This window comes from Scyliorhinus torazame, chromosome 6 (assembly GCF_047496885.1).
Source record: "Scyliorhinus torazame isolate Kashiwa2021f chromosome 6, sScyTor2.1, whole genome shotgun sequence".
Lineage (NCBI taxonomy): Eukaryota > Metazoa > Chordata > Chondrichthyes > Carcharhiniformes > Scyliorhinidae > Scyliorhinus > Scyliorhinus torazame.
In genome coordinates, this window is record NC_092712.1 from 93,072,713 (window position 1) to 93,097,752 (window position 25,040).

General features: G+C 47.3%; 1 protein-coding gene across 13 annotated transcripts in view; it reads right to left on the minus strand.

The window, feature by feature from the left end:
• The window catches only part of LOC140424893 (sickle tail protein-like), a 931,095-nt gene that overhangs the window by 444,104 nt on the left and 461,951 nt on the right, over positions 1-25,040 (minus strand). Inside the window, exon 1 of one of the 13 annotated variants that reach the window (XM_072508473.1) lies at positions 11,550-11,595. The exons of 10 other annotated variants lie outside the window; for them this stretch is intronic. In XM_072508473.1, coding sequence (XP_072364574.1) covers positions 11,550-11,594 — 45 coding nt within the window. In that variant the 5' untranslated portion in view covers position 11,595. 2 more of the 13 variants (XM_072508478.1, XM_072508479.1) reach the window with 2 other exon arrangements.

The window sequence follows — 25,040 nt, forward strand, 5'->3', positions numbered from 1 at the left end:
CTCAACACTATCTGCCACGCCACCAACCTTGGTGTCAACCGCAAACGTACTAATCAGACCCAGCTACATTTTCCTCCAAATCGTTTATGCATACCACAAACAACAGAGGCCCCAGCACAGATCCTTGTGGAACACCACTAGTCACATCCTTCCATTCAGAAAAACACCCTTCTACTGCTACCCTCGGCCTTCTGATCCCATGTGACTTCACCTTTTGTACCTTGATTCTCCCTTGCTTCCCTCAGTATTTTGGGGTAAATCCCATCAGGCCCAGGAGATCTATCTACCTTTATGTCTTTTAAAACACCCAATACCTCATCCTTTTTGATGTCAACATGACCCAAGCTATCCACATACCCTACCCAAGAAGTATCTTCCACAAAGTCCCTTTCTTTGGTGAACACTGGTGCAAAGTACTCATTTAGTACCTCGCCCATTTTCTCTGGCTCAACATATAGGTTCCTCCCCAATGTCCTTAAGTGGTCAAATCCTTTCCTTGGCTGCCCGCTTGCTTTTTACATATGAATAAAAAACTTTGGGATTCACCTTAAATTACTTGCCAAGGACTTTTCATGACCCCTCCTAATTTCCAGCTTAAGTACCTTCTTTCCACTTCTCAAGGGTTTGGACTGTACCCACCCTTCTAGACTGTAGAAAAGCCTCCTTTTTCTTTTTGACGAGGTTCGTAATATCCCTCGTCATCCAAGGCTCCCTAAACTTCCCATACTTATCCTTTGTTCTCTCAGGAACATGACTTTCCCGAATCCTAATCACTGTCGTTTGAAAGACTCCCACATGTCCAATGTTAATTACAGTCGCACTAAATCCAAATTCTTCTATTCCTGTCTAATGCTATTGTAATTTGCCTTTCCCCAGTTTAGCATCTTAACCAGAGGGTTACCTTCATCCCTATCCAAAAGTACCCTGAAACTTATAGAATTGTATTCACTACTCCCAAAATGTTCCCCTACTGAAACCTCAACCACCTGTCCATGCCCATTCCCCAATACCACCTGTCCATGCTCATTCCCCAATACCACCTGTCCATGCTCATCCCCCAATACCAGCTCCAGTACTGCCCCTTCCCTAGTTGGACTGTCTACATATTGCATCAAGGTGCTTTCCTGGGGGCTTCCGGGTGCGGTGATGACCAGCTAAGCCGCACGTTTCGGCAGCTCCCGTTGGAACGGACTTTTGGCCTCTTGATAAGAGCCCCAACGGCAATTTTAAACGGCCAAAATCACTGTGCGGTGAAATAGAAGGGAATCCCCCCGGACGTTGTTGGACAAAGGAGAGGATAGCGGCAGGATTGCAGCGGATCCTTCGGAGCAGCGGCAAGGAAGGGAAGCTCGAAGCAAGATGGCGTCGGAAGGTGGCAGTTCGATATGGGGCCCGGAGCAACAAGAGTTCCTGCGGCGCTGTGTGGAAGAGCTGAAGAAGGAGGTGTTGGCCCCGATGCTACAGGCGATTGAAGGGCTAAAGGAGGCGCAGAGGACCCAGGAGCTGGAGCTTCGGGTTGTGAAGGCAAAGGCTGCTGAAAATGAAGATGAAATTCAGGGCCTGGTGGTGAAGACAGAGACGCACGAGGCGCAGCACAAAAGGTGTGTGGAGAGGTTGGAAGCCCTGGAGAATAATTCGAGGAGGAAGAATCTAAGAGACTTAGGTCTTCCCGAGGGCGCAGAGGGGGCGGACGTCGGGGCATATGTGAGCACGATGCTTCACTCGCTAATGGGATCGGAGGCCCCGACGGGCCCTTTGGAGGTGGAGGGAGCTTATCGAGTTATGGCGCGAAGACCAAGGGCAGGAGAAATACCTCGAGCCATAGTGGTGAGGTTTCACCGCTATAATGACAGAGAGATGGTCCTAAGGTGGGCGAAGAAAACTCGGAGCTGCAGGTGGGAGAATGCGGTGATCCGCGTATACCAGGATTGGAGTGCGGAGGTGGCGAGAAGGAGGGCAAGTTTAAAATCGGGCTAATGCGGTGCTTCACAAAAAGGTGAAATTTGGAATGCTGCAACCGGCGAGACTGTGGGTCACATACCAAGGGAAGCACCACTACTTTGAGACGGCAGAAGAGGCGTGGACATTCATAGTGGACGAGAAGCTGGAATAGTCTGGCGAGAGAAAGAGCTTCTGGGGCAAAGTGGTGGGGTGACTATGTGGGACGAGGAAGGGGGGGGGGGGATGATTTTTCAATTGTTAACTCTTTAATCCTGTAAATTTTCTCTCTTCCCCTCGTTTGGGGGGGGGGGGGGGAAGAGAGCTGTGGGCGCTGGTGGGTGGGGGGGCGGGGCTGGGTGGGAGGCGCGGGCCTCGTTCCTGCGCTATGGTAATTAAGGCGGGAACAGGGACGCAGGAAGGTGGGGGCCTCGCACAGTGAGAGGCCGAGGGCAAACGGGGAAGCCGAGGTCAGCCAGAGTTCGCTGACTTCTGGGAGCAACATGGGGGGTGTAATTACGCTAGAGGGGGATCTAGCGGAGGGGGGGGGGGAGCTAACTGGGTTGCTGCTGCTAAGGGGAAGGGGGAGCTGTTATGGGGCGGGGTGGTCGAGGCGGGAGGGCACCGTCGGTGGGATATACGGGTACGTGGGAACCGGGTGAGGAGCTGGGGTAAAAAAGGGGAGGCTAGTTGACAAGGGGGGGGGGGTAAAGAGCCCCCCAACCCGGTTGATCACGTGGAACGTGAGAGGGCTGAATGGGCCGATTAAAAGGGCGCGGGTACTCGCACACCTAAAGAAATTAAAGGCAGATGTGGTTATGTTGCAGGAGACGCACCTGAAATTGACAGATCAGGTCAGACTACGTAAAGGATGGGTGGGACAGGTGTTTCATTCGGGTTTGGATGCGAAGAATAGGGGGGTGGCTATTTTAGTGGGGAAACGGGTACTGTTTGAGGCAAAGACCACAGCGGCGGACAGTGGGGGTTGATACGTGATGGTGAGTGGCAGACTGCAAGGGGAGGCGGTGGTCCTGGTGAACGTATACTCCCCGAACTGGGATGATGCAAACTTCATGGGGCGTATGTTGGGGCGTATCCTGGACCTGGAGGCGGGAAAGTTGGTAATGGGGGGAGATTTCAATACAGTGCTTGATCCAGGGCTGGACCGGTCGAGGTCCAGGACCGGGAGGAGGCCGGCAGCGGCCAAGGTACTTAAGGACTTCATGGAGCAGATGGGAGGAGTAGATCCTTGGAGATTTATCAGACCGAGGAGTAAGGAGTTCTCATTCTTCTCCCATGTTCACAAGGTATATTCACGGATAGACTTTTTTGTCCTGGGAAGGGCACTGATTCCGAAGGTGACGGGGACAGGGTACACGGCCATAGCCATCTCGGACCACGCTCCACACTGGGTAGATCTGGAGGTAGGAGAGGAAAAGGAACAGCACCCACTCTGGAGAATGGATATGGGCCTGTTGGCGGATGAGGGGATATGTCTAAGGGTGAGGGGGTGTATCGAAAGGTGCTTGGAGCTGAATGACAATGGAGAGGTTCAGGTGGGAGTGGTCTGGGAGGCGTTGAAGGCGGTGGTCAGAGGGGAATTGATATCCATAAGGGCACATAAAGGGAAGCAAGAGAGTAAAGAAAGGGAGCGATTGCTGAGAGAACTTCTGAGGGTGGACAGGCAATATGCAGAGGCACCGGAGGAGGGACTGTACAGGGAAAGACAAAGATTACATGTGTAATTTGACCTGCTGACCACGGGTAAGGCAGAGGCACAGTGGAGGAGGGCACAGGGTGTACAGTATGAGTATGGAGAGAAGGCGAGTCTGTTACTGGCCCAACAATTGAGGAAGAGGGGAGCAGCGAGGGAGATAGGTGGGGTGAGGGATGAGGAGGGAGAGATGGAACGGGGAGCGGAGAGAGTGAATGGGGTGTTTAAGACATTCTATGAGAGGTTGTATAAGGCTCAGCCCCCGGAAGGGAAGGAGGGAATGATGCATTTCCTGGATCAGCTGGAATTCCCGAAGGTGGAGGAACAGGAGAGGGCAGGACTGGGAGCACAGATGGATGTGGAGGAAGTGGTAAAGGGGATTGGGAGCATGCAGGCGGGGAAGGCCCCGGGACCAGATGGGTTCCCGGTGGAATTTAATAGGAAATATATAGACCTACTAGCCCTGCTCTTGACGAGAACCTTTAATGAGGCCAGGGAAAGAGGGAAGTTGCCCACGACTCTGTCGGAGGCGACAATATCGTTACTTTTGAAGAAGGATAAAGACCCGCTGCAGTGTGGGTCCTACAGGCCCATTTCCCTTTTGAATGTAGATGCTAAGCTCCTGGCCAAGGTAATGGCGACGAGGATAGAGGATTGTGTCCCGGGGGTGGTCCATGAGGATCAAACTGGGTTCGTTAAGGGGAGACAGCTGAAGACGAACATACGGAGGCTGCTAGGGGTGATGATGATGCCCCCACCAGAGGGGGAGGCGGAGATAGTGGTGGCGATGGATGCCGAGAAAGCATTTGACAGGGTGGAGTGGGACTACCTGTGGGAAGTGTTGAGGAGATTTGGTTTCGGTGAAGGGTTCATTGGATGGGTACAGCTGCTATATAGGCCCCGGTGGCAAGTGTGGTCACGAACAGGCAGAGGTCTGACTACTTCCGTCTTTATAGAGGGATGAGGCAGGGGTGTCCCCTGTCTCCGTTACTGTTTGCATTGGTAATTGAGCCCCTGGCCATAGCACGGAGGGGCTCCAGGAAGTGGAGGGGAGTACTCAGGGGAGGAGAAGAACACAGGGTATCATTGTATGCAGATGATTTACTGTTGTATGTTGCGGACCCAGTGGAGGGGATGCCTGAGATAATGCAGACGCTCGGGGAGTTTGGGGAATTCTCGGGGTACAAATTGAACATGGGGAAGAGTGAGTTGTTTGTGGTACATCCGGGGGAGCAGAGCAGGGGGAATAGAGGATTTACCGCTGAGGAGGGTAACAAGGGATTTCCGGTACTTGGGGATCCAGATAGCCAGGAGTTGGGGAACCTTACATAGGCTTAATTTAACACGATTGATGGAACAGATGGAGGAGGATTTTAAGAGATGGGACATGGTGCCCCTGTCACTGGTGGGGAGGGTGCAGGCGGTCAAAATGGTAGTCCTCCCGAGATTCTTTTTTGTGTTTCAGTGCCTCCCGGTGATGGTCACAAAGGCTTTTTTCAAGAAGATCGAGAAAGCGTCATGAGTTTTGTGTGGGCTGGGAAGACCCCGAGAGTGAGGAGGGGGTTCTTGCAGCGTAGCAAAGAGAGGGGGGGACTGGCACTACCGAGCTTAAGTGAGTACTATTGGGCCGCCAATATTTCAATGGTATGTAAGTGGATGGGAGAAGGGAAGGGAGCGGCGTGGAAGAGATTGGAGATGGCGTCCTGCAAAGGAACCAGCCTACAAGCACTGGTGACGGCACCGCTGCCGTTCTCCCCGCCGAAATACACCACAAGTCCAGTGGTGGTGGCAACACAGAAAATTTGGGGGCAGTGGAGACGGCATAGGGGAATGACGGGAGCCTCGGTGCGGTCCCCGATAAGAAATAATCATAGGTTTGTCCCGGGGAGAATAGATGGGGGATTTGGTGCATGGCAGAGAGCTGGGATTGTGCAACTGAGGGATCTGTTCCTGGACGGGACGTTTGCGAGTCTGGGAGCGCTGACGGAAAAATATGGGTTGCCCCAAGGGAATGAGTTTTGATACATGCAACTGAGGGCTTTTGCGAGGCAACAGGTGAGGGAATTCCCGCAGCTCCCGACGCAGGAGATTCAGGATAGAGTGATCTCAGGGACATGGGTGGGGGATGGTAGGGTGTCAGATATATACAAGGAAATGAGAGATGAGGGGGAGAACATGGTGGATGAGCTGAAGGGAAAATGGGAGGAAGAGCTGGGGGAAGAGATTGAAGAGGGGCTGTGGGCAGATGCCCTACGTAGGGTAAACTCTTCGTCCTCGTGCGCCAGGCTTAGCCTGATACAATTTAAGGTTTTGCACAGGGCACATATGACCGGAGCAAGGCTCAGTAAATTTTTCGGAGTAGAGGATAGGTGTGGGAGATGCTCGAGAAGCCCAGCAAACCACACCCACATGTTTTGGTCATGCCCGGCACTGCAGGGGTTCTGGGTGGGGGTGGCGAAGGTGCTTTCAAAGGTGGTGGGGGTCCAGGTCGAGCCAGGCTGGGGGCTGGCTATATTCGGGGTTGCAGAAGAGCCGAGAGTGTAGGAGGCGAGAGAGGCTGATGTTTTGGCCTTTGCGTCCCTAGTAGCCGGGCGAAGGATACTGCTTATGTGGAAGGAAGCCAAGCCCCCGGGCATGGAGACCTGGATAAACGACATGGCAGGGTTTATAAAACTGGAACGGATAAAGTTTGCACTAAGGGGTTCGGCTCAGGGGTTCACCAGGTGGTGGCAACCGTTCATTAACTACCTCGCAGAACGATAAAGGAAATGGGAAGGTAACAGCGGCAACCCAGGAGGGCGGGGGTGGGGGGGGGGGGGGGCAGGTGGGTCCTCAGGGGTGTTTTTGTAAAGATATGGGTACTTGGTTATGTATATTGAATTGCTGATTTTATTATTTGGGAGACCTATTATTTTTGTTATGGCAGTTGCCATTTAGTTTATATATTATTTATTTATTTGTTAAAATACGGTCACGATTATTTATATTGTTCTGCGGTTGTAAAAAGGGGAAAAACCTTTGTACTGTTTTGTTTGGCCGTAAAAGTTGAATAAAATATATTATTAAAAAAAAGATGCTTTCCTGGATACACCTTACAAACTCTGCCACATACAAGCCTCAATGAGTCCCAGTCAATATAGGTCGAAGGTCACCCCATAAGACCTGTCCTCTGCCAGACTACTTCGAGCATGCAGTGTCACTTGGAGCAATATAACCACTGGAAGAGGATGACCCCATCACCCACACTTACTTGGCCCCTTGCCCATGACAAGTCACTGACTACCAGCAGTTTGCTGACAGTATGAGACTCCAGGCTGAAGATGGACTTGTGGACTTTGGAGTGAGAGTTATCAACGGCTCCAGATTGCTTATCTTAATCACTGACCATGGGCTCTCAGAGACCCCCATGACTCCAGGCTAACTGCTCCAGGGACAGAGAAACAGGCTCTTCACCCCCATGGAGTAGGGGCCTCTACAGGAACCAGGAGCGGCACGGGGGGGGTGGAGGGAAGGGGGGGTGTTTCCACTGTGGCATGGCCCATGATTGGGGCCTACCGATCGGCGGGCCGGCCTCTCGGGCTGGGGGCATCTTTTGTTCCACGCTGCTGGCCTCGTGCTGCATTACAAGCTAGCTATTTAGCCCACTCTGCTAAACCAGCCCCTTAATTGGAAAAAATGAATTGGGTACAAAACAAAAATTCCAATACTGCGTAGATAGTCTTTTACATCCAGAAATCCCACAGCATTTGTTCACTAATAATGTCAATACCACCACCAGTGTGAATAATCCATAATCCAAGTATGGGCTGGAGCGGGGGAAATATTTAGATACATGCAGGTTAGAGATTTTGCCAGAAAGGAAATACAGACCTTCCCGGTAGAGCCGGCCTCCACATTGCTGGAGGAGGTGCTGACGACAGGGGTACTGGAGAATGGTGTAGTGACGGCAGTTTACCGGGATATTTTGGAAGAGCAGCAGGCACCATTGGATGGGATCAAGGTGGGAGGAAGAGCTGGGCAAGGGTATGGAGGAGGGGTTCTGGTGTGAGGTGCTCCGGAAGGTAAACGCCTCCATCTCACGCGCGAGGTTGGGGCTGATACAGCTGATGGTGGTATTTGGAGCGCACCTCACAAGGACGAGGATGAGCCAGCTCTTTGAGGGAGTAGAAGATGTGTGTGAGCGTTGCGGGGGGTGGGGGGGGGGGGGGGGGGCCGCAAACCACGTTCATATGTTTTGGTCCTGTCCAAAGCTGGAGGATTATTGAAGGAGTTTTTAAGTGTAATTTCTAAAGTGGTGCACGTGAAACTAGACCCGGGCCCTCGGGAGGCCATATCCGGGGTGTCAGACCAGCCAGGGTTGGAAACAGGTTTGGAGGCAGATGTTGTAGCGTTTGCCTCGTTGATCGCCCAAAGGCGGATCCTGTTGCGATGAAGATCAACCTATCCACCCTGTGCCCTGGCGTGGCAGGGTGACCTGCTGGAATACTTGACTCTTGAGAAGGTCAAATTTGAACTAAGGGGAAGGCTGGAGGAGTTCTACAATTCATGGACGTTATTCATTATGCACTTTTGAGAATTGGATTACCTCGATCATTAGGAGTGGGGGGCTGGGGGAAGGGGGACAGACTATGTGTGTTAATGGTGACTATGGGTGATTCCAGATTCCTTTTTGTTATTTGTTTATGTTAACATGCGGGATGCTGTTTGGGGATTTGGCGGGAGGATGGGATTGTTGTTATTGATATGGGGATTGACATTGTATTCGTTACTGATTATTCTTTATTGTTGGTGGGGGTAAATTTGGGAGAAAATGTGAAAAAGGAGAATAAAAATATTTTTTTTAAATAACCCATAATCCAAATCTACACTCGTCAATCATTCTTTCAACAAGTATTATAAAAGAAAAACTTAAATAATTACAAATAATTCTTGTTAACAGACATAAGGATTGTTAGGAAAGCATTTCATTTTGTTCATATGTATCATAAATAGTACAGTCACCATAGTCCCAGATGAGGGCCAAGTTTGAGAAGGCGGAGCCTTCGTGAATAACCTCAACCAGTACAGGAATTGAACCCACGCTGTTGGCCTTGCTCTTCGTCACAAATCAGGTGTCCAACCAACTGAGCTAAACCAGCCCTCAATAAAAATCACAAGCATTGTGATTACACAACGCCACGTGCCTGCTTCTTTGTTTCCCAAATTAGAGATTTTGATTGAGATCAATTTGCTCAATCAAATATTAGACATAATTAAGCCAGGAATTCCCACCTTCCTGGAGTACAACCTAAATCACATGGCTTCAAACTGAAAAAAATGACTATTACTCTTCTTAAATTTCAGGTCACTTTATTTCCTGGGCCACACATGGCCATGGTTGAGGGGGCAGCCCTGGCTCCCAGACCTGCAAAAGTGCCACTTCAACTGGCTTCTAGGGCAACAATGGATTGTAAAATAAAGCAAGGATACGTTGCAGATATATTGTTCATTCAGTTAACATTTACAAAGCGCATCAGTTTTCTTCACATTATTTAAAGGGAAATTGATACAGCTAAAATTTAGATGGCAAAACGTTTTGTTTTAAAAAATGAACACATATGGTATGACATCATCTGCAATGAAAAACACCAAATTATCTTTGTCACATAACACTGCATGCCAATATTGATCATAGTTCTAATAACTTGGTCTCTGCATTATTGTGATAATTCCTTATAAGTCACCAGAATGCCTCAAAGTAATTACAGAGTGTGTAATCCTCCATCAGTTATTAGCTGTGCTGTCAGACAATATGTGGATATATCATTGCATTACTCTGCCTTCAATGCCGGACCATATTCACCAACCTACTGACAAATGATCAAAGGGCATCCTTTGCATTCGGATAGATCCTTATTAGTACAAAGACATCCATCGAATAAAAGGTGTACCTCAAGACATCAGATTGGATGGACAGCAAGTTCTTTGAATTAACCACTACAAAATTAGTGCAGTCACTTGAAAACTAAACATTAACAAAGAATCTGGCCTTATACTCAAATAACAAAAGCATAATCTCTTTGTGAGCATTTTAATTAATGCAGTTCTATTTAAGCATTACATTGAGACATTCATTAGTGAAGGTAAAACGTGGTTACATTCAAAGTAATAACACTGACTCATCTTCAATCTTAACTGCCCATTCCCTGTTCTCTAGTACAAAAGTAAACACACCTCACAAACAGAAAGTATGAACTCAGCTTGAAGTCAGGCAGCTCAGCACATTTGCAGAGCACCAAGTGACCTCTCACCAAGTAGGAAACAATGTACTTATTCCCATGACATTTACCAATTGTCTAATCACAAAAACACATGAAACCTCGGGGCAGACACTCCAGGATGTCCTCTGACAAATAATGTCAAAAATACCTATTTCAACTATCACTCCACCACAGGAAACTAAGTCCACTAGCGTTACAGGAACATTGATCTTCCAGAGGGTTTAAACCGTTTATTTTGACACAATTTTCTTTGTTTTATTAACTGATAAAACATGCATGTTATGAGGCTGAAAGATTAATTGTTATCAGTTGAAACATGCCATTTCAAACTCTAGTGAAATTAACAGACTTGGATATTAGGAAGTCCCAAATTATACCCCAGCCTTTTGATAATATCCATTAAAATTATAAGTTAAAAGGATTTTGCAAAATTGCTAATTACAAGAAGTGCGTACTGAACACATTTTTTTTCCAAGTTACCAAATTCATAATTTGTACTAAAATAATACCTTTGAAAGTTCATGAATTGGCAACAGAACACAGACTATGGAGGGAATTGTTAAACTGTTCAATATGAAGTATATCTGTGTAAGTGGAAACTTAGCTGGTTTGAAATATAAGCAGAGTTGCAGCTGTTCTGTTCGTCAGTCACTGATCAAACTCTATAAATTGCAAGGAAACCTGTGTATTACCCAAATAATCTCAAAAGATGGCACCAGCCTAGATCTTTTTACCATTACCAGACTTCAAAACAATCCTGAGACAGCTGCCTCTCTGAACTTTAACACTGAAAAAGTTACTTGTGACTTATTACTATCACTATCTGCAGTTCATCAACTTTGCACTTCAAGCAAATCTAACTGAAGATAAAATGGCAGAAAATGTGGCATCAATCCACGCACTCACCTCGGGGAGTTTGCACACTGCTGATCACATTCCCACTCCAAATGTTTCCACTCCACAATTGCCTATAAACAGACTTTCTGATTTCAGGACCTCAGTTATCTGTCACTAGACCCTAATTACTTAGACTCCTCCCATTCAGCCTTGAAGTAACCTTTTACACTAACCAGCAAGAGTTAACACTTGAGCATGAGATGTTAGCAGAATCACCAGTGGGGATACATCACTGGAGTAAAGTTGTTTGCTTGTTGTGAACTCATGAGTGACGTATGATAAGGACGAAAGGAAGGTAGTTTTAAATTTCTAGCTCATTTAACTTTGGAACGCTGTATTTTCTAACAAAAGAGTCACTTTGACTGCGAGCATGTCTTGTGACCATAACTTCAAACACGGTTGAGAAGCATCTTAAAAAGAGACGATTTCAAGTATAGTTCCTATCAATTGGACCAGACTACAAACTCACTCAACAGAATGCAAATAAAAACTCCCAGAAATAAGTGCCGGAAGCATTTCAAGGCAGGCAACGAACTTATGCTTAAAAACACCAGGAACCAACCTAACTCTACCTGTAACGTCTCTGGGATACTGGGATTGATGTAAATATTTCTTGCCCCTCCAACCTCTTCAGAACACTTCCACGTACTTCAGGGTAATCCTAATTGTGACAGAAGTTTCGCCTTCCCTGTGCATCAAGTGACTTAGTTACTTCGGCAATCTGAAGGCCAAATACTTACATAAACTTCCCTCCCAGCCACATGTTCAGTGAACTGCGCCAACATGCCCTTTCAACTGTGACATCATCAGAATCCATGGTTACAAGCACTCCTCTACCTGTATGCATGCCAATGTTTTACCTGTCAGACCTGTTTATCCACTTGGAATGACAAACCACACTGTTAAAAACAAGCTGGATGGCCTCAATCAATTTGAATATGCAGAATGCCATCAATTCAAACTGAAATAAATGTCATATTATTGCAATCATTGGCATGTAAAGACCAAATTTTGCATTTGGGTATCAGTTTAAAAAAAAACACAATTCATAATTTGGGAAATGCATGGGGTGTGTGCGCGTTGATGTGCCTTGCTTCGACGGGAGTTAGATAGCTTGTCATAACTTGTGAAAGTGATTCCGGTTGAAGCCTTGACAAAATGTTACATATTTAAGTTGAAAAAAATCTTGCTGCTTTTAGAAGGCAATAATTTATCACTACAAAATAACAAAGCCTTTCGCTTTGGAAGGTGACGGAGGCATTTTGTTGAATAAAAGCAAATCAGCAATCAAGCTTCTAACCAGGTCTCCTGATAGATGGAGTCTTTTAATGGAAGTGCTGAATACTTGGTAGTGAAATACATGTGGAAATCTCAGTTTAATGTTCAGCACCATGTGTGTCATTGTGGAAGGATCAGGGGTGTCACAATCAGCAGTTTATTGCCCCAGCTTGCTTGTTGAAGAAATTTGATCTTCGGTGGACTTCATGTTAATCACACAGTAATACATAGCATCACAAAGAATTGCGTCAAATTTCGAGTAAACAGGCCATTCAGCCCAATTGGTCTGTGCTGCTGTTCATGCTCCACATACAAGGTAGCTCTCACCCTACCTTCATCTCAACCTATCTGCATAACAATCTATCCATTTCTAGAACACAGGAACACAAGCAGGGAATTCATGCCTAGGGCCAGAGGCAAATTTGCAGTTTGTGGGGCTCTGCGTTCACCTTCATTTCTGTGCATCTTCAAAAGCTAACCTCCTTACTTCCTCTCACAAAATCAAAGATGTTATTGCCATAAATTCACGTGAGTGGAATGTCGAGTGAGTCCAAATTGGATAGGATTGGATTTGTTTATTGTCACGTGTGCCGAGGTTAAGTGAAAAGTATTTTTCTGCGTGTAGCTCAAGCAGATCATTTGGTACATGTAAAGAAAAGAAAATAGATAATCGGGCAACACAAGGTACACAATGTAAATACATAGTCACCGGCATTGGGTGGAGCATACAGGAATGTAATATTAATCAGATCAGTCCAAAGAGAGTTGTTCAGGATTCTGGTAACAGCGGGGGAGAAGCTGTTTTTGGATCTGTCCATGCATGTTTTCAGTTTTTTGTATCTCCTGCTCGATGGAAGAAGTTGGAAGAGTGGGTAAGCCGGGTAGAAATTGTCTTTGATAATGCTTCCCGCTTTCCCAAGGCAGCGGGAGGTGTAGATAGAGTCAATGGATGGGAGGAGAGTTTGAATGATGGACTGGGTGGTGTTCATGACTCTCTGATGTGTCTTGCGGTCTTGGGCCGAGCAGTTGCCACACTAGGCTGTGATGCAGCCAGACAGGATGCTTTCTATGGTGCACCTGTAAAAGTTGGTAAGAGTCGGTATGGACCTGCCAAATTTCCTTAGTTTCCTGAGGAAGTATAGACGCAATATCAGTGGCTCTGTCTGCAGGATTTTCTTCATTGTCTTGAAGAGACTTTCTGAAAGCCAGTCTTGAGAGCAATGGTGGTTAGAACTTTCAGCATGTGGCCAGCTGCAACAATTATATCAGACCAGCAATGGTCCATCTTGAAAAACACAATTTAAACAAGAGAATATGGAAAGCGGACAGATTTTAAAGATTTTCTTGCTTCTTCCCTTGTTAGCATGGCAGGTAAAACGGTAGGTAAAATCTTGTAACGACTCACTTTCAATCGTCAATATTGTTGAACTTGTCAAATATTCTGAACTCATTGTACTTCGCAAACAGTTTTTAACTCTTTTCAATGCAGAAAAAGATGAGGTTGAATGTTCAGTTTATGCACTATTCAATACTTCGAACTTGTTAAAGTAAAATTACGACTTCACTTTTGCCGAGCTTCATCCTCCTACCTCACGTTCAATTTTCTGTGCTTTTGTTTGCCAGTTGGATAGTGTCGTTTCATATTGCTAAAGAAACTGATTTTGATTTTAATGCAATGTCCAGAAGAGCAGGCGTTCGCACAATCAATCACAATAGTCAACTGTTTTTATCAGCTTCAATTTAAACTCAGAAAAATTGGATTCACCTTTTTATTATGAAGCTGTGATACTGGATTTCAAACAACACTCATTCTGCTCTCCTCCTGCCCATTTCCCCCTCATAAACTTGAAATGAAAAAATGAAATGAAAATCGCTTATTGTCACAAGTAGGCTTCCAATAAAGTTACTGTGAAAAGCCCCAAGTTGCCACATTCCGGCGCCTGTTCGGGGAGGTTGGTACGGGAATTGAACCGTGCTGCTGGCTTGCCTTGGTCTGCTTTCAAAGCCAGCGATTTAGCGGTGTGCTAAACCAGCCCCTTGCTAAACCGGCTCCTGCTAAACTTTCCCTCCCCATGGACAACCAACCCCATCAAAAAACCTCCATTCCCTCAAAAATGCAACCCGGCCCTCAGACACAACCTGGCTCTCACACACACTCCCGCCCTGCAAGTCTGCATAATCACACACTCTTCTCCTCCACACCCTCACACTCTTTCCCCCCCCCCCCCCCCCCCCCCCCCAGGTAGGATGTTCTTTCGGAGGGTCAGACCCAATGGGCCGAATGGCCTTCTACACGGAGGGATTCTATGATTCTACAGTTCTTCATCTGTATTACAAACTTATATGAAGACTGATTAACAAACAGCTAGTCAATAGAAGGTGGCAAGAAGTCAGCAGCAATAAAATATTGATCACTGTCACTTGGGTGCAACTAAAGGAACGGTCAAAATAAATTGCATTAAACTACATTTTCAAATCTTAATAATCATAATTCAGTTAATGTCTAAAGAATTTTAGATTATCTTATATTGCTTTCTGTTCCAGCAAGTTATGCAGATCTTAAAATGTCTTTAAAATAGGATTTTCTCCTAAATCCATTATCATATTGCTAAATAGCCCCTGCAGCATAAATTAATTCTCTAACTCATGAGGCTCTGTAAGTTGACTGTATTAAAACTAATTTAAATTTGGAATAAACTGTGCCAGGGATTAATTCTTAAATCTGGAATTGAAGGCTGAATGGGAACATTATTCTCACCAATCTCCTTCCTAATTTTCAATTTCATTAAAAAAAATTTAATTTTGCTCTTTTTAAATTTTTCCAATTAAGGGGCAATTTAGCATGGTCAATCCATCTACCCTGCACATCTTTGGGTTGTGGGGTGAGACTGACCCACGCAGACACAGGGCGAATGAACAAACTCCACACGGATATTAACCCGGGACCAGGATCGAACCCGGACCCTCGGCGCCGGGAGTCAGCAGTACTAACCACTGCACCACCGTGCCTAATTTGCAATTTCAAGTCACTTTTAATCTATGATGGTTTTATCCTAACTGCTGATGATTACCAGAAAAAGGAAGCTTCAAAACAAGATGATCTATTTGCTGGTCAACAAAAACACCAGGGGCGATTCTCCCAAATGGAGCCCAAGTGTTCACGCCGTCGTGAACCGGGCCCGGGTACGACCTATTCTGTCTCCCACAGGGGGCCAGCACGGCGCTGGAGCGGTTCACGGCGCTCCAGCCTCCTTTCCCAGCGGCAAATGGACGCCGACCCACGCATGCGCAGTTGGGCCGCGCAAACCTGCGCATGCGCGGGGGACTCCTTTAGCGCGCCGGCCCCGACTCAACATGGCGTCGGTGTTCAGGGGCCGGCCGCGCAGGGAAGTAGGCCCGGGGGGGCAGGGAGAGGCCTGCCCGCCGATTGGTGGGCCCCGATTGCGGGCCAGACCCCATCGCCCCCCCCCCCCCGACCGTTCGCGCAGAGTTCCCGCCGGCAGCGACCAGGGGTGAACCACGCCGGCGGGACTCTGTCGTATCCACGCGGCCGCTCGGCCCATCCGGGCTGGAGAATCGACGGTCCCGCCGATTCCAGCTGCCCGCAGCGCGCCAAACACGCCAACGCAAATGGCGTCGATTCTCCGCACCCCGGAGAATCGTGCGCCGGCGTCGGGGCGTCATGGCACGGTTGCAACGATTCTCTGGCCCGGCGCGGGGCTCGGAGAATCGCCCCCAAGTCAATGCTGCAGAATTGCTTACGGCAGTCGTTGAAACCCGATCCGTAACTTTATTTCTAAATCCTTTATGGACAGAAAAGGAAGAAACTTCCTTGGGGATAATGGCAAACGCTGACAACTTGTCTCACACAATTTTATCCCAGGAAAATTCTGGAAGATAATCAGGAAGGCAGACATTTTGTAGCATGGTTCTCCTGTACAACACATGGACCGTCTACGTACAGAATTCGACTATTTTCCTATCCTCCTTGCTGTATGAGGAATTTGTGCAACATTTGCACATGTTGAAGCATTTAGAATTATGTTCAATGCCAAACTTCTAGTTAATTAGTTAAAATAAAGGCCAATAGTGTGCAAAAATAATCCTGAATTACCAGGTTTGCTAGGCATTCATGAACATGTTGTGTTTCTCATTTTAGCCTAGAATAGTTGCTTGACTACATTCCTTCTTACAAATTCTTGTATTCAATTTTCAGACCTTATATTTACGAAGGCTGGCTGCAACAATCTGTCTGCGGGAATGCAGATGGACTAAGTGCTAGTTCAAAAGGGAATTGCAGTTAAAACCTGCCAAAATCTTTCTGCTTAAACTGAAACTCTCTGCATGTCTACACATAATGAATGCTTCGGGAGTTATGGTTGCTGTTCTTTTAGTGACTACACCAGACTGATCATGCTCCGAATACCCCACCATCAGTTGTCATGGTGCCTGCTGCAAGGCTATTTGCATTTTCTTTTCTCTTTTAACACAACCGTGCACACACGAATGATTGCCCCAGCTCCAACCAGCCATTATCAATGTCATGCAGAAGTCTTCCACTGACTGAAATAAGTTAATAAACTCTCCACAGAGTATTTCCAGCAATTTCCGTTTGCATTTCAGATTCCCAGCACCTGCAGTATTTTGCCTTTTGTGTGCTGTTAAAATGTTTGGCACCATACATACTCCACATGACAGTCACATGAACGACGTTTTGAGCATATTTGGCCCATTGAATCTGCGTCGGCCCTTGGAAAGAGCAGCCTACGTAAGGCGACACCTCTAACTTATCCCAGTAACCCCACCTAACCTTTTGGACACGAAGGGGCAATTTAGCATGGCCAATCCACCTAATCTGCACATCTTTAGACTGTGGGAGGAAACCGGAGCACCTGGACGAAACACACGCAGACATGGGGAGAAAGTGCAAACTCCACACAGACAGTCACCTGAAGCCAGGAATTGAACCCGGGATTCTGGAGCTGTGAGGCAGCAGTGCTAACCACTGTGCCACCTGTGGTGAAATGCATCACTGTAAAGACACAAGGGGTTAATGCAGATACACTAGGACTAAATAAACACTAGAGGGAGCACAGAGACATCATGACACACAGACATTCAACCAATAGGTCAGTAAGATAGGACACGACCAATGGGTAGTCAAGACACACCCAGAGGTGACACTACCACAAGGGGGCTACCCATATAAAAGGACAGGGCACACATGCTAGTCCTCTTTTCCACTTGCGACACTCAAACACAGGGGCAGATCGAAAGCATCACACCACCGCATGGATTAGAGCAGACTGGTTAGTTGGACTGAGTTACTATAGCAAGATTAGCAGGAGAGTCGAACTCAAGTAGGAGAATTGTTAACTGTTCAATAAATGTGTTAAACCTATCTCCAAGTCTGAACCTTCCTTTGCCAGAGCATACATCAAGGAAGCAGCTTATGCTACATGAAGAAGCATAACACAACATGGTACCAGTAGTAGCCTGTTGAATCTCTAGTTCAACTCAACAGATCCGTGGCTACCAGCAACAGCATCCAGGCAAGATGTTCGAGATTCCGGTTCCTCAGCGGCTCAGTTGCCACGGCAATCTCAGTGCCAACTGGCGTGCACTCAGGCAGAGATTTGAGATCTACCTGGTGGCATCCGACCTAGATGGCGTGGCGGATGCAGAGAAAATAAAGCTCCTGCTCACTATTGGGGGTGCAAGTGAAGCAGAAACCTTCAAGATCTTCAAGTACTCCAAAGGGCAAGACAAGAGAGACTTCCAGACAGTCCTGGACAAGTTTCAAGAATACTGCGAGGAAAACACAAGAGAGAACGGTAAAAGAGGCGCCAATACTCACCACGAGGCGAAGGTAGGCCTGCAAATGCAGAAAACGGCAGTTTTGATTGGCATCCATCGTGAGAAAGGAGCCGCAAATGCGCAGTTCTCCAGAAGACGCGAACCGGCAAAACAGTGTTTTGCGCATGCGCGAGAAGCCGCGCAGGCGCAGTTGAGCAAAGGAAGGTCTGTTTGCGCATGTGCGAGAAGCCGCGCATGCGCAATTGCGAAAAGAGCACACTGAAGGAAAAGCGATCTGCACATGCACAATCCATTCCTACGCTCTATGTCACAAACGTCATGACATCAGAGGCCCCGGACCAGGCCCACTTAAAGGGGAAATGTCCCAAAACAGTTTAAAAAAAATTTAAGCTGGAAAACACAATTCTTTTACCTGCAACAACAGCACAATGCCTGAACTTCGACCAGTAGCTGAAAGTAACCTCCGCAGAACCCTGCAACAAGCAGTTAGCACCGCCCAAAGTAATGATTGAGTCCTTGAAGACTACGACTCAGATGTTGATTACTTCTTTGGACATCGCGAGCACAATGACAGCTCCGACACAAAAAGTGATGATATGGTTCTTGAAGACTACGACTCGTAAGATGATTTCATCATTGGACGTGGCGATCTCAGTAACAAATCCGAACAGCAACGAGATGTGTTGTACAGTGAGGAATCCGACACAGACATGGACATCGGATTTGAGGATCCTCAGCCCAGCACAGACGATATCCTAACCCAGAAGTACAGGATTCTGCTGCGGCCTGACGCCAAGAGACAGAGAGCAGTAGAAGTCCACAGAGAGCGGCCTGACGCCAAGAGACAGAGAGTGGTACAAGCCCACAGAGAGCGGCCTGACGCCACACCAGTGGTCCACGCACCACGAACAGTGCTCCAAACACCACGAAGAGTCCCCGACTCCACACAGAGAGTAACGCACCATGAAGTGTCCCCAACTCCGCACAGAAAGCGATGACAGACTCCACAGCGAGACCACTACACGTCTCCACACAGAGAACACAGAAAGACTCCACAGCGACACCACTGCACGACTCCGTTGAAAGCACACAGATCGACTCCACAGTGAGACCACTGCATAACTCCACACAGGGAACGATGCCAGACTCCGCAGAGAGAGCGGTACAAGCCTCCACAACGAGCTTGTTGACAGACTCCACGATAGAAGCAACGCAAGACTCCAGAGCGCAGTCCTTGCATGATCAAGACCATGAGGGTCTAGCAACCTTATCTGAGCAACCAGCAGCAGACGATGCAAGTCTGCCACGCTCAAGTGCACAGCAAGATGACTATGACAATCTACCACGCTCACGTGAACAGCAAGTAGGCTATGACAGTCTACCATGCTCACGTGAACAGCAAGTAGACTATGACAGTCTACCATGCTCACGTGAACAGCAAGCAGACTATGACAGTCTACCACGCTCACGTGAACAGCAAGCAGACTATGACAGTCTACCACGCTCACGTGAACAGCAAGTAGACTATGACAGTCTACCATGCTCACGTGAACAGCAAGCAGACTATGACAGTCTACCACGCTCACGTGAACAACAAAGCGACTATGACAATCCACCCAGATTATTTGAGCCCCCAGAAGAAGACTCTGACAGTCTACCCAGCTCAATTAACCGACAAGAAGACACAGAAGGTTTTCCCACTGTATGTGCGACAAGTGCAATTCCCATACAGGATATGCAACATGACAGCGAGACTGACTGTTCTCCGCTAGTATGTACAGAGGCACTCGACAATCAAAGTGAGGCTACTAGTGACTCCAGTGACACCACGTTAATTCAAACCTCATCCACTCGAGCCTCTCCACATGAAAACGCATTCCTGAACGTTTTGACTCTGGACGGGGAGCATCAAGACACCTCAGATGATTCAAATGAACCTGAACTGACTCCGGACAGGGAGTGTCAAGAAACCAAAGCTGATTCAGGTGAACCAGAAAGGGCTCCAGACGGGGAGCATCGACAAACCAAAGATGATTCCAGTGAACCGGACATGACTCCAGACAGGGAGTGCCGAGGAATCAGAGATGGCACGCTTAATGAAACAGCAGATGCCACAAAGGACACTGACACAAGTAACTTTGTGAAGGACTCGAATTCTCCACTCGGTGTGGTCATTGAGCGCAACAAACACAACAACAAAACCTACAAAAACAACAACAAAGACAACAACAAGAAGCGTACCAAAGGCACCAATGTCAACAACAAGCACGATGAAAACAACAACACTGGAACAACGACTGGTACGAAATGGTACAACTCTGCAAATGCAGGACAATATAACAGCACAGCTCCTAACACTGGCAAGCGTACAGCCGTACCATGGCATCACAGCAACTCTCACCGATTCAAGTTTGCTCCACTACAAACAAGCAAATCAGCTTTCAAGGCAGCTGACATACGGCATCAATATCACGATCACCAGAAACAGTCCAGGTTGGACGACACAGATTGCATACATCGCTACCACAAGCATTGAGGAAAAAAAAGAGTCCAAATCAGACAACAAAGTGATTTGACCACTTCTTGGTTCCTTAAGAATAGGGACACTGACGGCGTTCACAAAGCAATGACAACATCGCCATCACCACTTCACCAACAAAACAAGAAAGCCACTCAACCATATTAATTCATGAACTTTGGACTCATACATATTATTTTGTATTGTGTAATCATCACTGTCATTATGATTTGTACATGTCATCACTGGTCTACCTATTTTGTTCAATTTTCTTTACCCATGTGCAGAAAATATGTAACACGAAAAAAAGGGGGATGTGGTGATATGCATCACTGTAAATACACAAGGGGCTAATGTAGATACACTAGGACTAAATAAACACTAGAGGGAGCACCAGAGACCATGACACACAAACAGTCAACCAATAGGTCAGTAAGATAGGACACGACCAATGGGTAGTCAAGACACACCCAGAGGTGACACTACCACAAGGGGACTACCCATATAAAAGGACAGGGTACACATGCTAGTCCTCTTTTCCACTTGCGACACTCAGAGACACAGGGGCAGATCGGAAGCATCACACCCACCACATGGATTAGAGCAGACTGGTTAGTTAGACTGAGTTACTATAGCAAGATTAGCAGGAGAGTCGAACTCAAGTAGGAGAATTGTTAACTGTTCAATAAATGTGTTAAACCTATCTCCAAGTCTGAACCTTCCTTTGTCAGAGCATTCATCAAGGAAGCAGCTTATGCTATGTGAAGAAGCACAACACAACACCACCGTGCCGCCCACATAGAAAATATAGCATAGAAAATATGACAACGTCACACGACCTCAGATGAAGTTTAATCTGGACAAATGTGATGTAATGCATTTGGACGGTCTAATACAGGTGGGAAATATACAGTAAATGGCAGAACCCTTAAGAGGCAGAGGGATTTAGGTGTACAGGTCCACAGGCCACTGAAAGTGGCAATGCAGGTGGAGAAGGTAGTCAAGAGGGCATTCGGCATGCTTGCCCTCTTTGGTCGGGCATTGAGTATGAAAAGTAGCAAGACATGCTGCAGCTGTATCAAATCTTAATTAGGCCACGCTTGGAATATAGTGTTCAATGCTGGTCACTGCACTGCCAGACGGAATTGGAGGCTTTGGACAGGGTAACTGTCTGTGTGGAGTTTGCACATTCTCCCCGTTTTTGCATGGGTCTCACCCCGCCAATCCAAAGATGTGCAGTCCAGGTGGATTGGCATCACTAAATTGTCCCTAAATTGGAAAAAAAAAGAATTGGGTACTCTAAATTTAATTTGATAAACTATCACCAGAGAGTTTAACAAGTCCAATCAAAAAAACAGACCTGATCCCAGAATTCCGGTGAATAGAGAATTACGGTTAATAGACAATTCCAGTTAATAGAGAATCTGTTTTATTTTAAGAAAAAAAGAGTGCCAGAGAACAGAAATTTTACTACTCAGTTTACTCCTGATTGTGTAGAGTGTGCGATCAGAATAATTGGAACTTAACTTCTGAGACTGCTCCTTCTCATTTACATGCTGTCCTTGAGGACATCATCTGAACACACAGCTTCAGGTTCCACAGGTACACGGATAATAAACACTGGCGACGCCCAGCCCTACCTTGTCAACCTTCCCCTTCAATGCCTCTAAATTGTCTGACTGCTGGCTCGACATCCAATACTGAAAGGGCAGGATTTTCATCCACCTAAATATTGGAGAAACTGAAGCCATTGGTCCCCATCACAAATTCCATTCCCGAGCTTCTGACTCCACCTTATTCCGTGGCAAAGGTCTGAGACTGAATCAGAATATTTGCAATACTGGTGTCATACCTGGCCCCATAGAACTTTCGGTGGCGGCATGTAGGAAGAGGTCATGCATTAGGTAGCTCCCGCCAGGGTACTTGTTCTTTGGCCCTTTTTGCCAGGTTCCCGGGGGGTTTTGGTGGACAATTTCTTCCTATAAGAAAGTAGAGGGGCCCGAGTGTGGACATATGCCCAAAAAGACCACAACTAATTAGTCTGTGGGTGGAAATTCTTCGACCGACTCAGAGGCTTTGCATCGAGCTTCAGCAGGGAAGATGGTGGCGGCAGGTCCAGGTGTAGGGGTAACAGCAGGTATGCTAACTGGGGCTCTGGCCAGCGGGTTCGAAAAGCAGTTTGGTAAACATCCTGAGAGGAAATGCAGAGGGATGCTCGACACTCTCCGCAAGTCGATTGAGTACGTTGGGTCCTGTCCACGAGAAGTTGGAGAGAATCTCGGACGCGGCAAAGAATCATGGTGAGGTGTTGAAAGGTACAAGAGGCAGCTTTGGCGAGACACAGCGACCAAATGCCTATTTGGAGGTTTAGATCTTAGTGGTCGCGGAGGGGAAGAAAAATCTGAGGGCAAAGGTGGATGACCTGGAGAATCGGTCGAGGAGACAAAACTTCAGGATTGTGGGGTTGCAGCAGAGGCCCTGAATCCAACTGCACACATTTTGTAGATGTTCGGTGAGATGATAGGAGAGGAGGTACTGGTGCACCTCCAGAATTGGGCAGGGCCCATCGACCCAGGACAGCACATAGAACATAGAAAATACAGTACAGAACAGGCCCTTCGGCCCACGATGTTGTGCCGAACCTTTGTCCTAGATTAATCATAGATTATCATTGAATTTACAGTGCAGAAGGAGGCCATTCGGCCCTTTGAGTCTGCACCGGCTCTTGGAAAGAGCACCCTACCCAGACTCAACACCTCCACCCAACACCAAGGGCAATTTTGGACACTTAAGGGCAATTTATCATGACCAATCCACCTAACCTACACATCTTTGGACTGTGGGAGGAAACCGGAGCACCCGGAGGAAACCCACACAGACATGGGGAGGATGTGCAGACTCCGCACAGACAGTGATCCAAGCCGGTAGCATAGTAGTTAGCACAGTTGCATCACAGCTCCAGGGTCCCAGGTTCGTTTCCCAGCTTGGGTCACTGTCTGTGCGGAGTCTGCACGTTCTCCCCGTGTCTGCGTGGGTTTCCTCCGGATGCTCCGGTTTCCTCCCACAGTCCAAAGATGTGCAGGTTAGGTGGATTGGCCATGATAAATTGTCCTTACTGTCCAAAAAGGTTGGGTGGGGTTACTGGCTTACGGAAATAGACTGATGGTGTGGGCTTGGGTAGGGTGCTCTTTCCAAGGGCCGGTGCAGACTCGATGGGCCGAATGGCCTCCTTCTACACTGTAAATTCTATGATTCTATGGCCACTCTGGCTGAAGACCCAGGCCAATGAGCCACCACCAGCAGTGACAGCCGGATTCCACAGTTTCCAGGAGAAGGAGAGGATCCTGAAGTGGGCCATGGGGAATAGTGACCAGAAATGGGAAGGGAACCACGTTAGAATATATCAGGATCTCGGTGCGGAGCTTGCTAAGAAGCAGGCGGCCTTTAATAAGGCCAAAGCAACGTTGTACAAGAGTAGAGTGAGATTTGGAATGGTGTACCTGCGAGACTGCATGTTACTTTTGGATTGAAGGACCATTACTTGGATACTTCGGAGGAGGCAGAAGCTTTTGTTACAGAGCATGAACTGTGATCAAGTTGAATGGGCTCTAGTTAAATGAGGTCTGAGTGGTTCTTTATGGGAAGGGGTTTTGGGGAATTTGTATTTTACATTTTGTATATATTTGTTGTTATTTATGTTTTGGGGTTGGGTGGTTTCGCAGAAGTTGTATGGTGGGGATGGGAGAATGGGTGGTCATATCTATTTTAAGGAAATCTATCGACAGCGACAGGAGCAGAGAATCCCTCCGCCAACGAACGAGACATCGCCTCCCACCGCCGAAATACAGGTGGCTGGGAGGACAGAGAATCCCGTCCCTGGTTTAGATCATCATACAATCATAGAATAAGGGCGGCACAGTGGTTAGTACTGTTGCCTCACAGCGCCAAGGACCCGGGTTCAATTCCAAGATTTTGGTTTTTGTTTCAATTACTTCCTATTTTCTTCCCTAAAGCTTTTTTTGGGAGGGTTAATAGGATGATCTCATCTTTTATATGGGCAAGCAAGACTCCAAGGATGCCAGAGCAGTTCTTCAATGGGATAGGCAGCCAGGAGGCCTACCATTTCCGAATTTACTTTATTATTATTGGGCGGCCAATGCTGAGAAGGTGCTGGTGTAGTGCGGTAACCTAGATTCCGTATAGGGACAGATGGTGACTGGCCGTGTAGGGGGTCTAGTCTGGGTGCGTTGGTAATGGCCTCACTTCAGTTTTCCCCGGCTAAGCACTCCTCGAAGCCGGTGGTCGGATCTACTTTAAGGATGTGGAGAAAATTCTCGCAGCAGTTTTTACTAATAGCCTTTATTAGTGTCACAAGTAGGTTTACAATAACACTGCAATGAAATTACTGTGAAAATCCCCTAGCCGCCACACTCCGGCGCCTGTTCGGGTACACTGAGGGAGAATTCAGAATGTCTAATTCATCTAACAAGCACCCCTTTCGGGACTTGTGGGAGGAAACCGGAGCACCCGGAGGAAACCAACCCACAGACAAGGGGAGAACATGCAGACTCCGTACAGACAGTGACCCAAGCAGGGAATCGAACCCGGGTCCCTGACG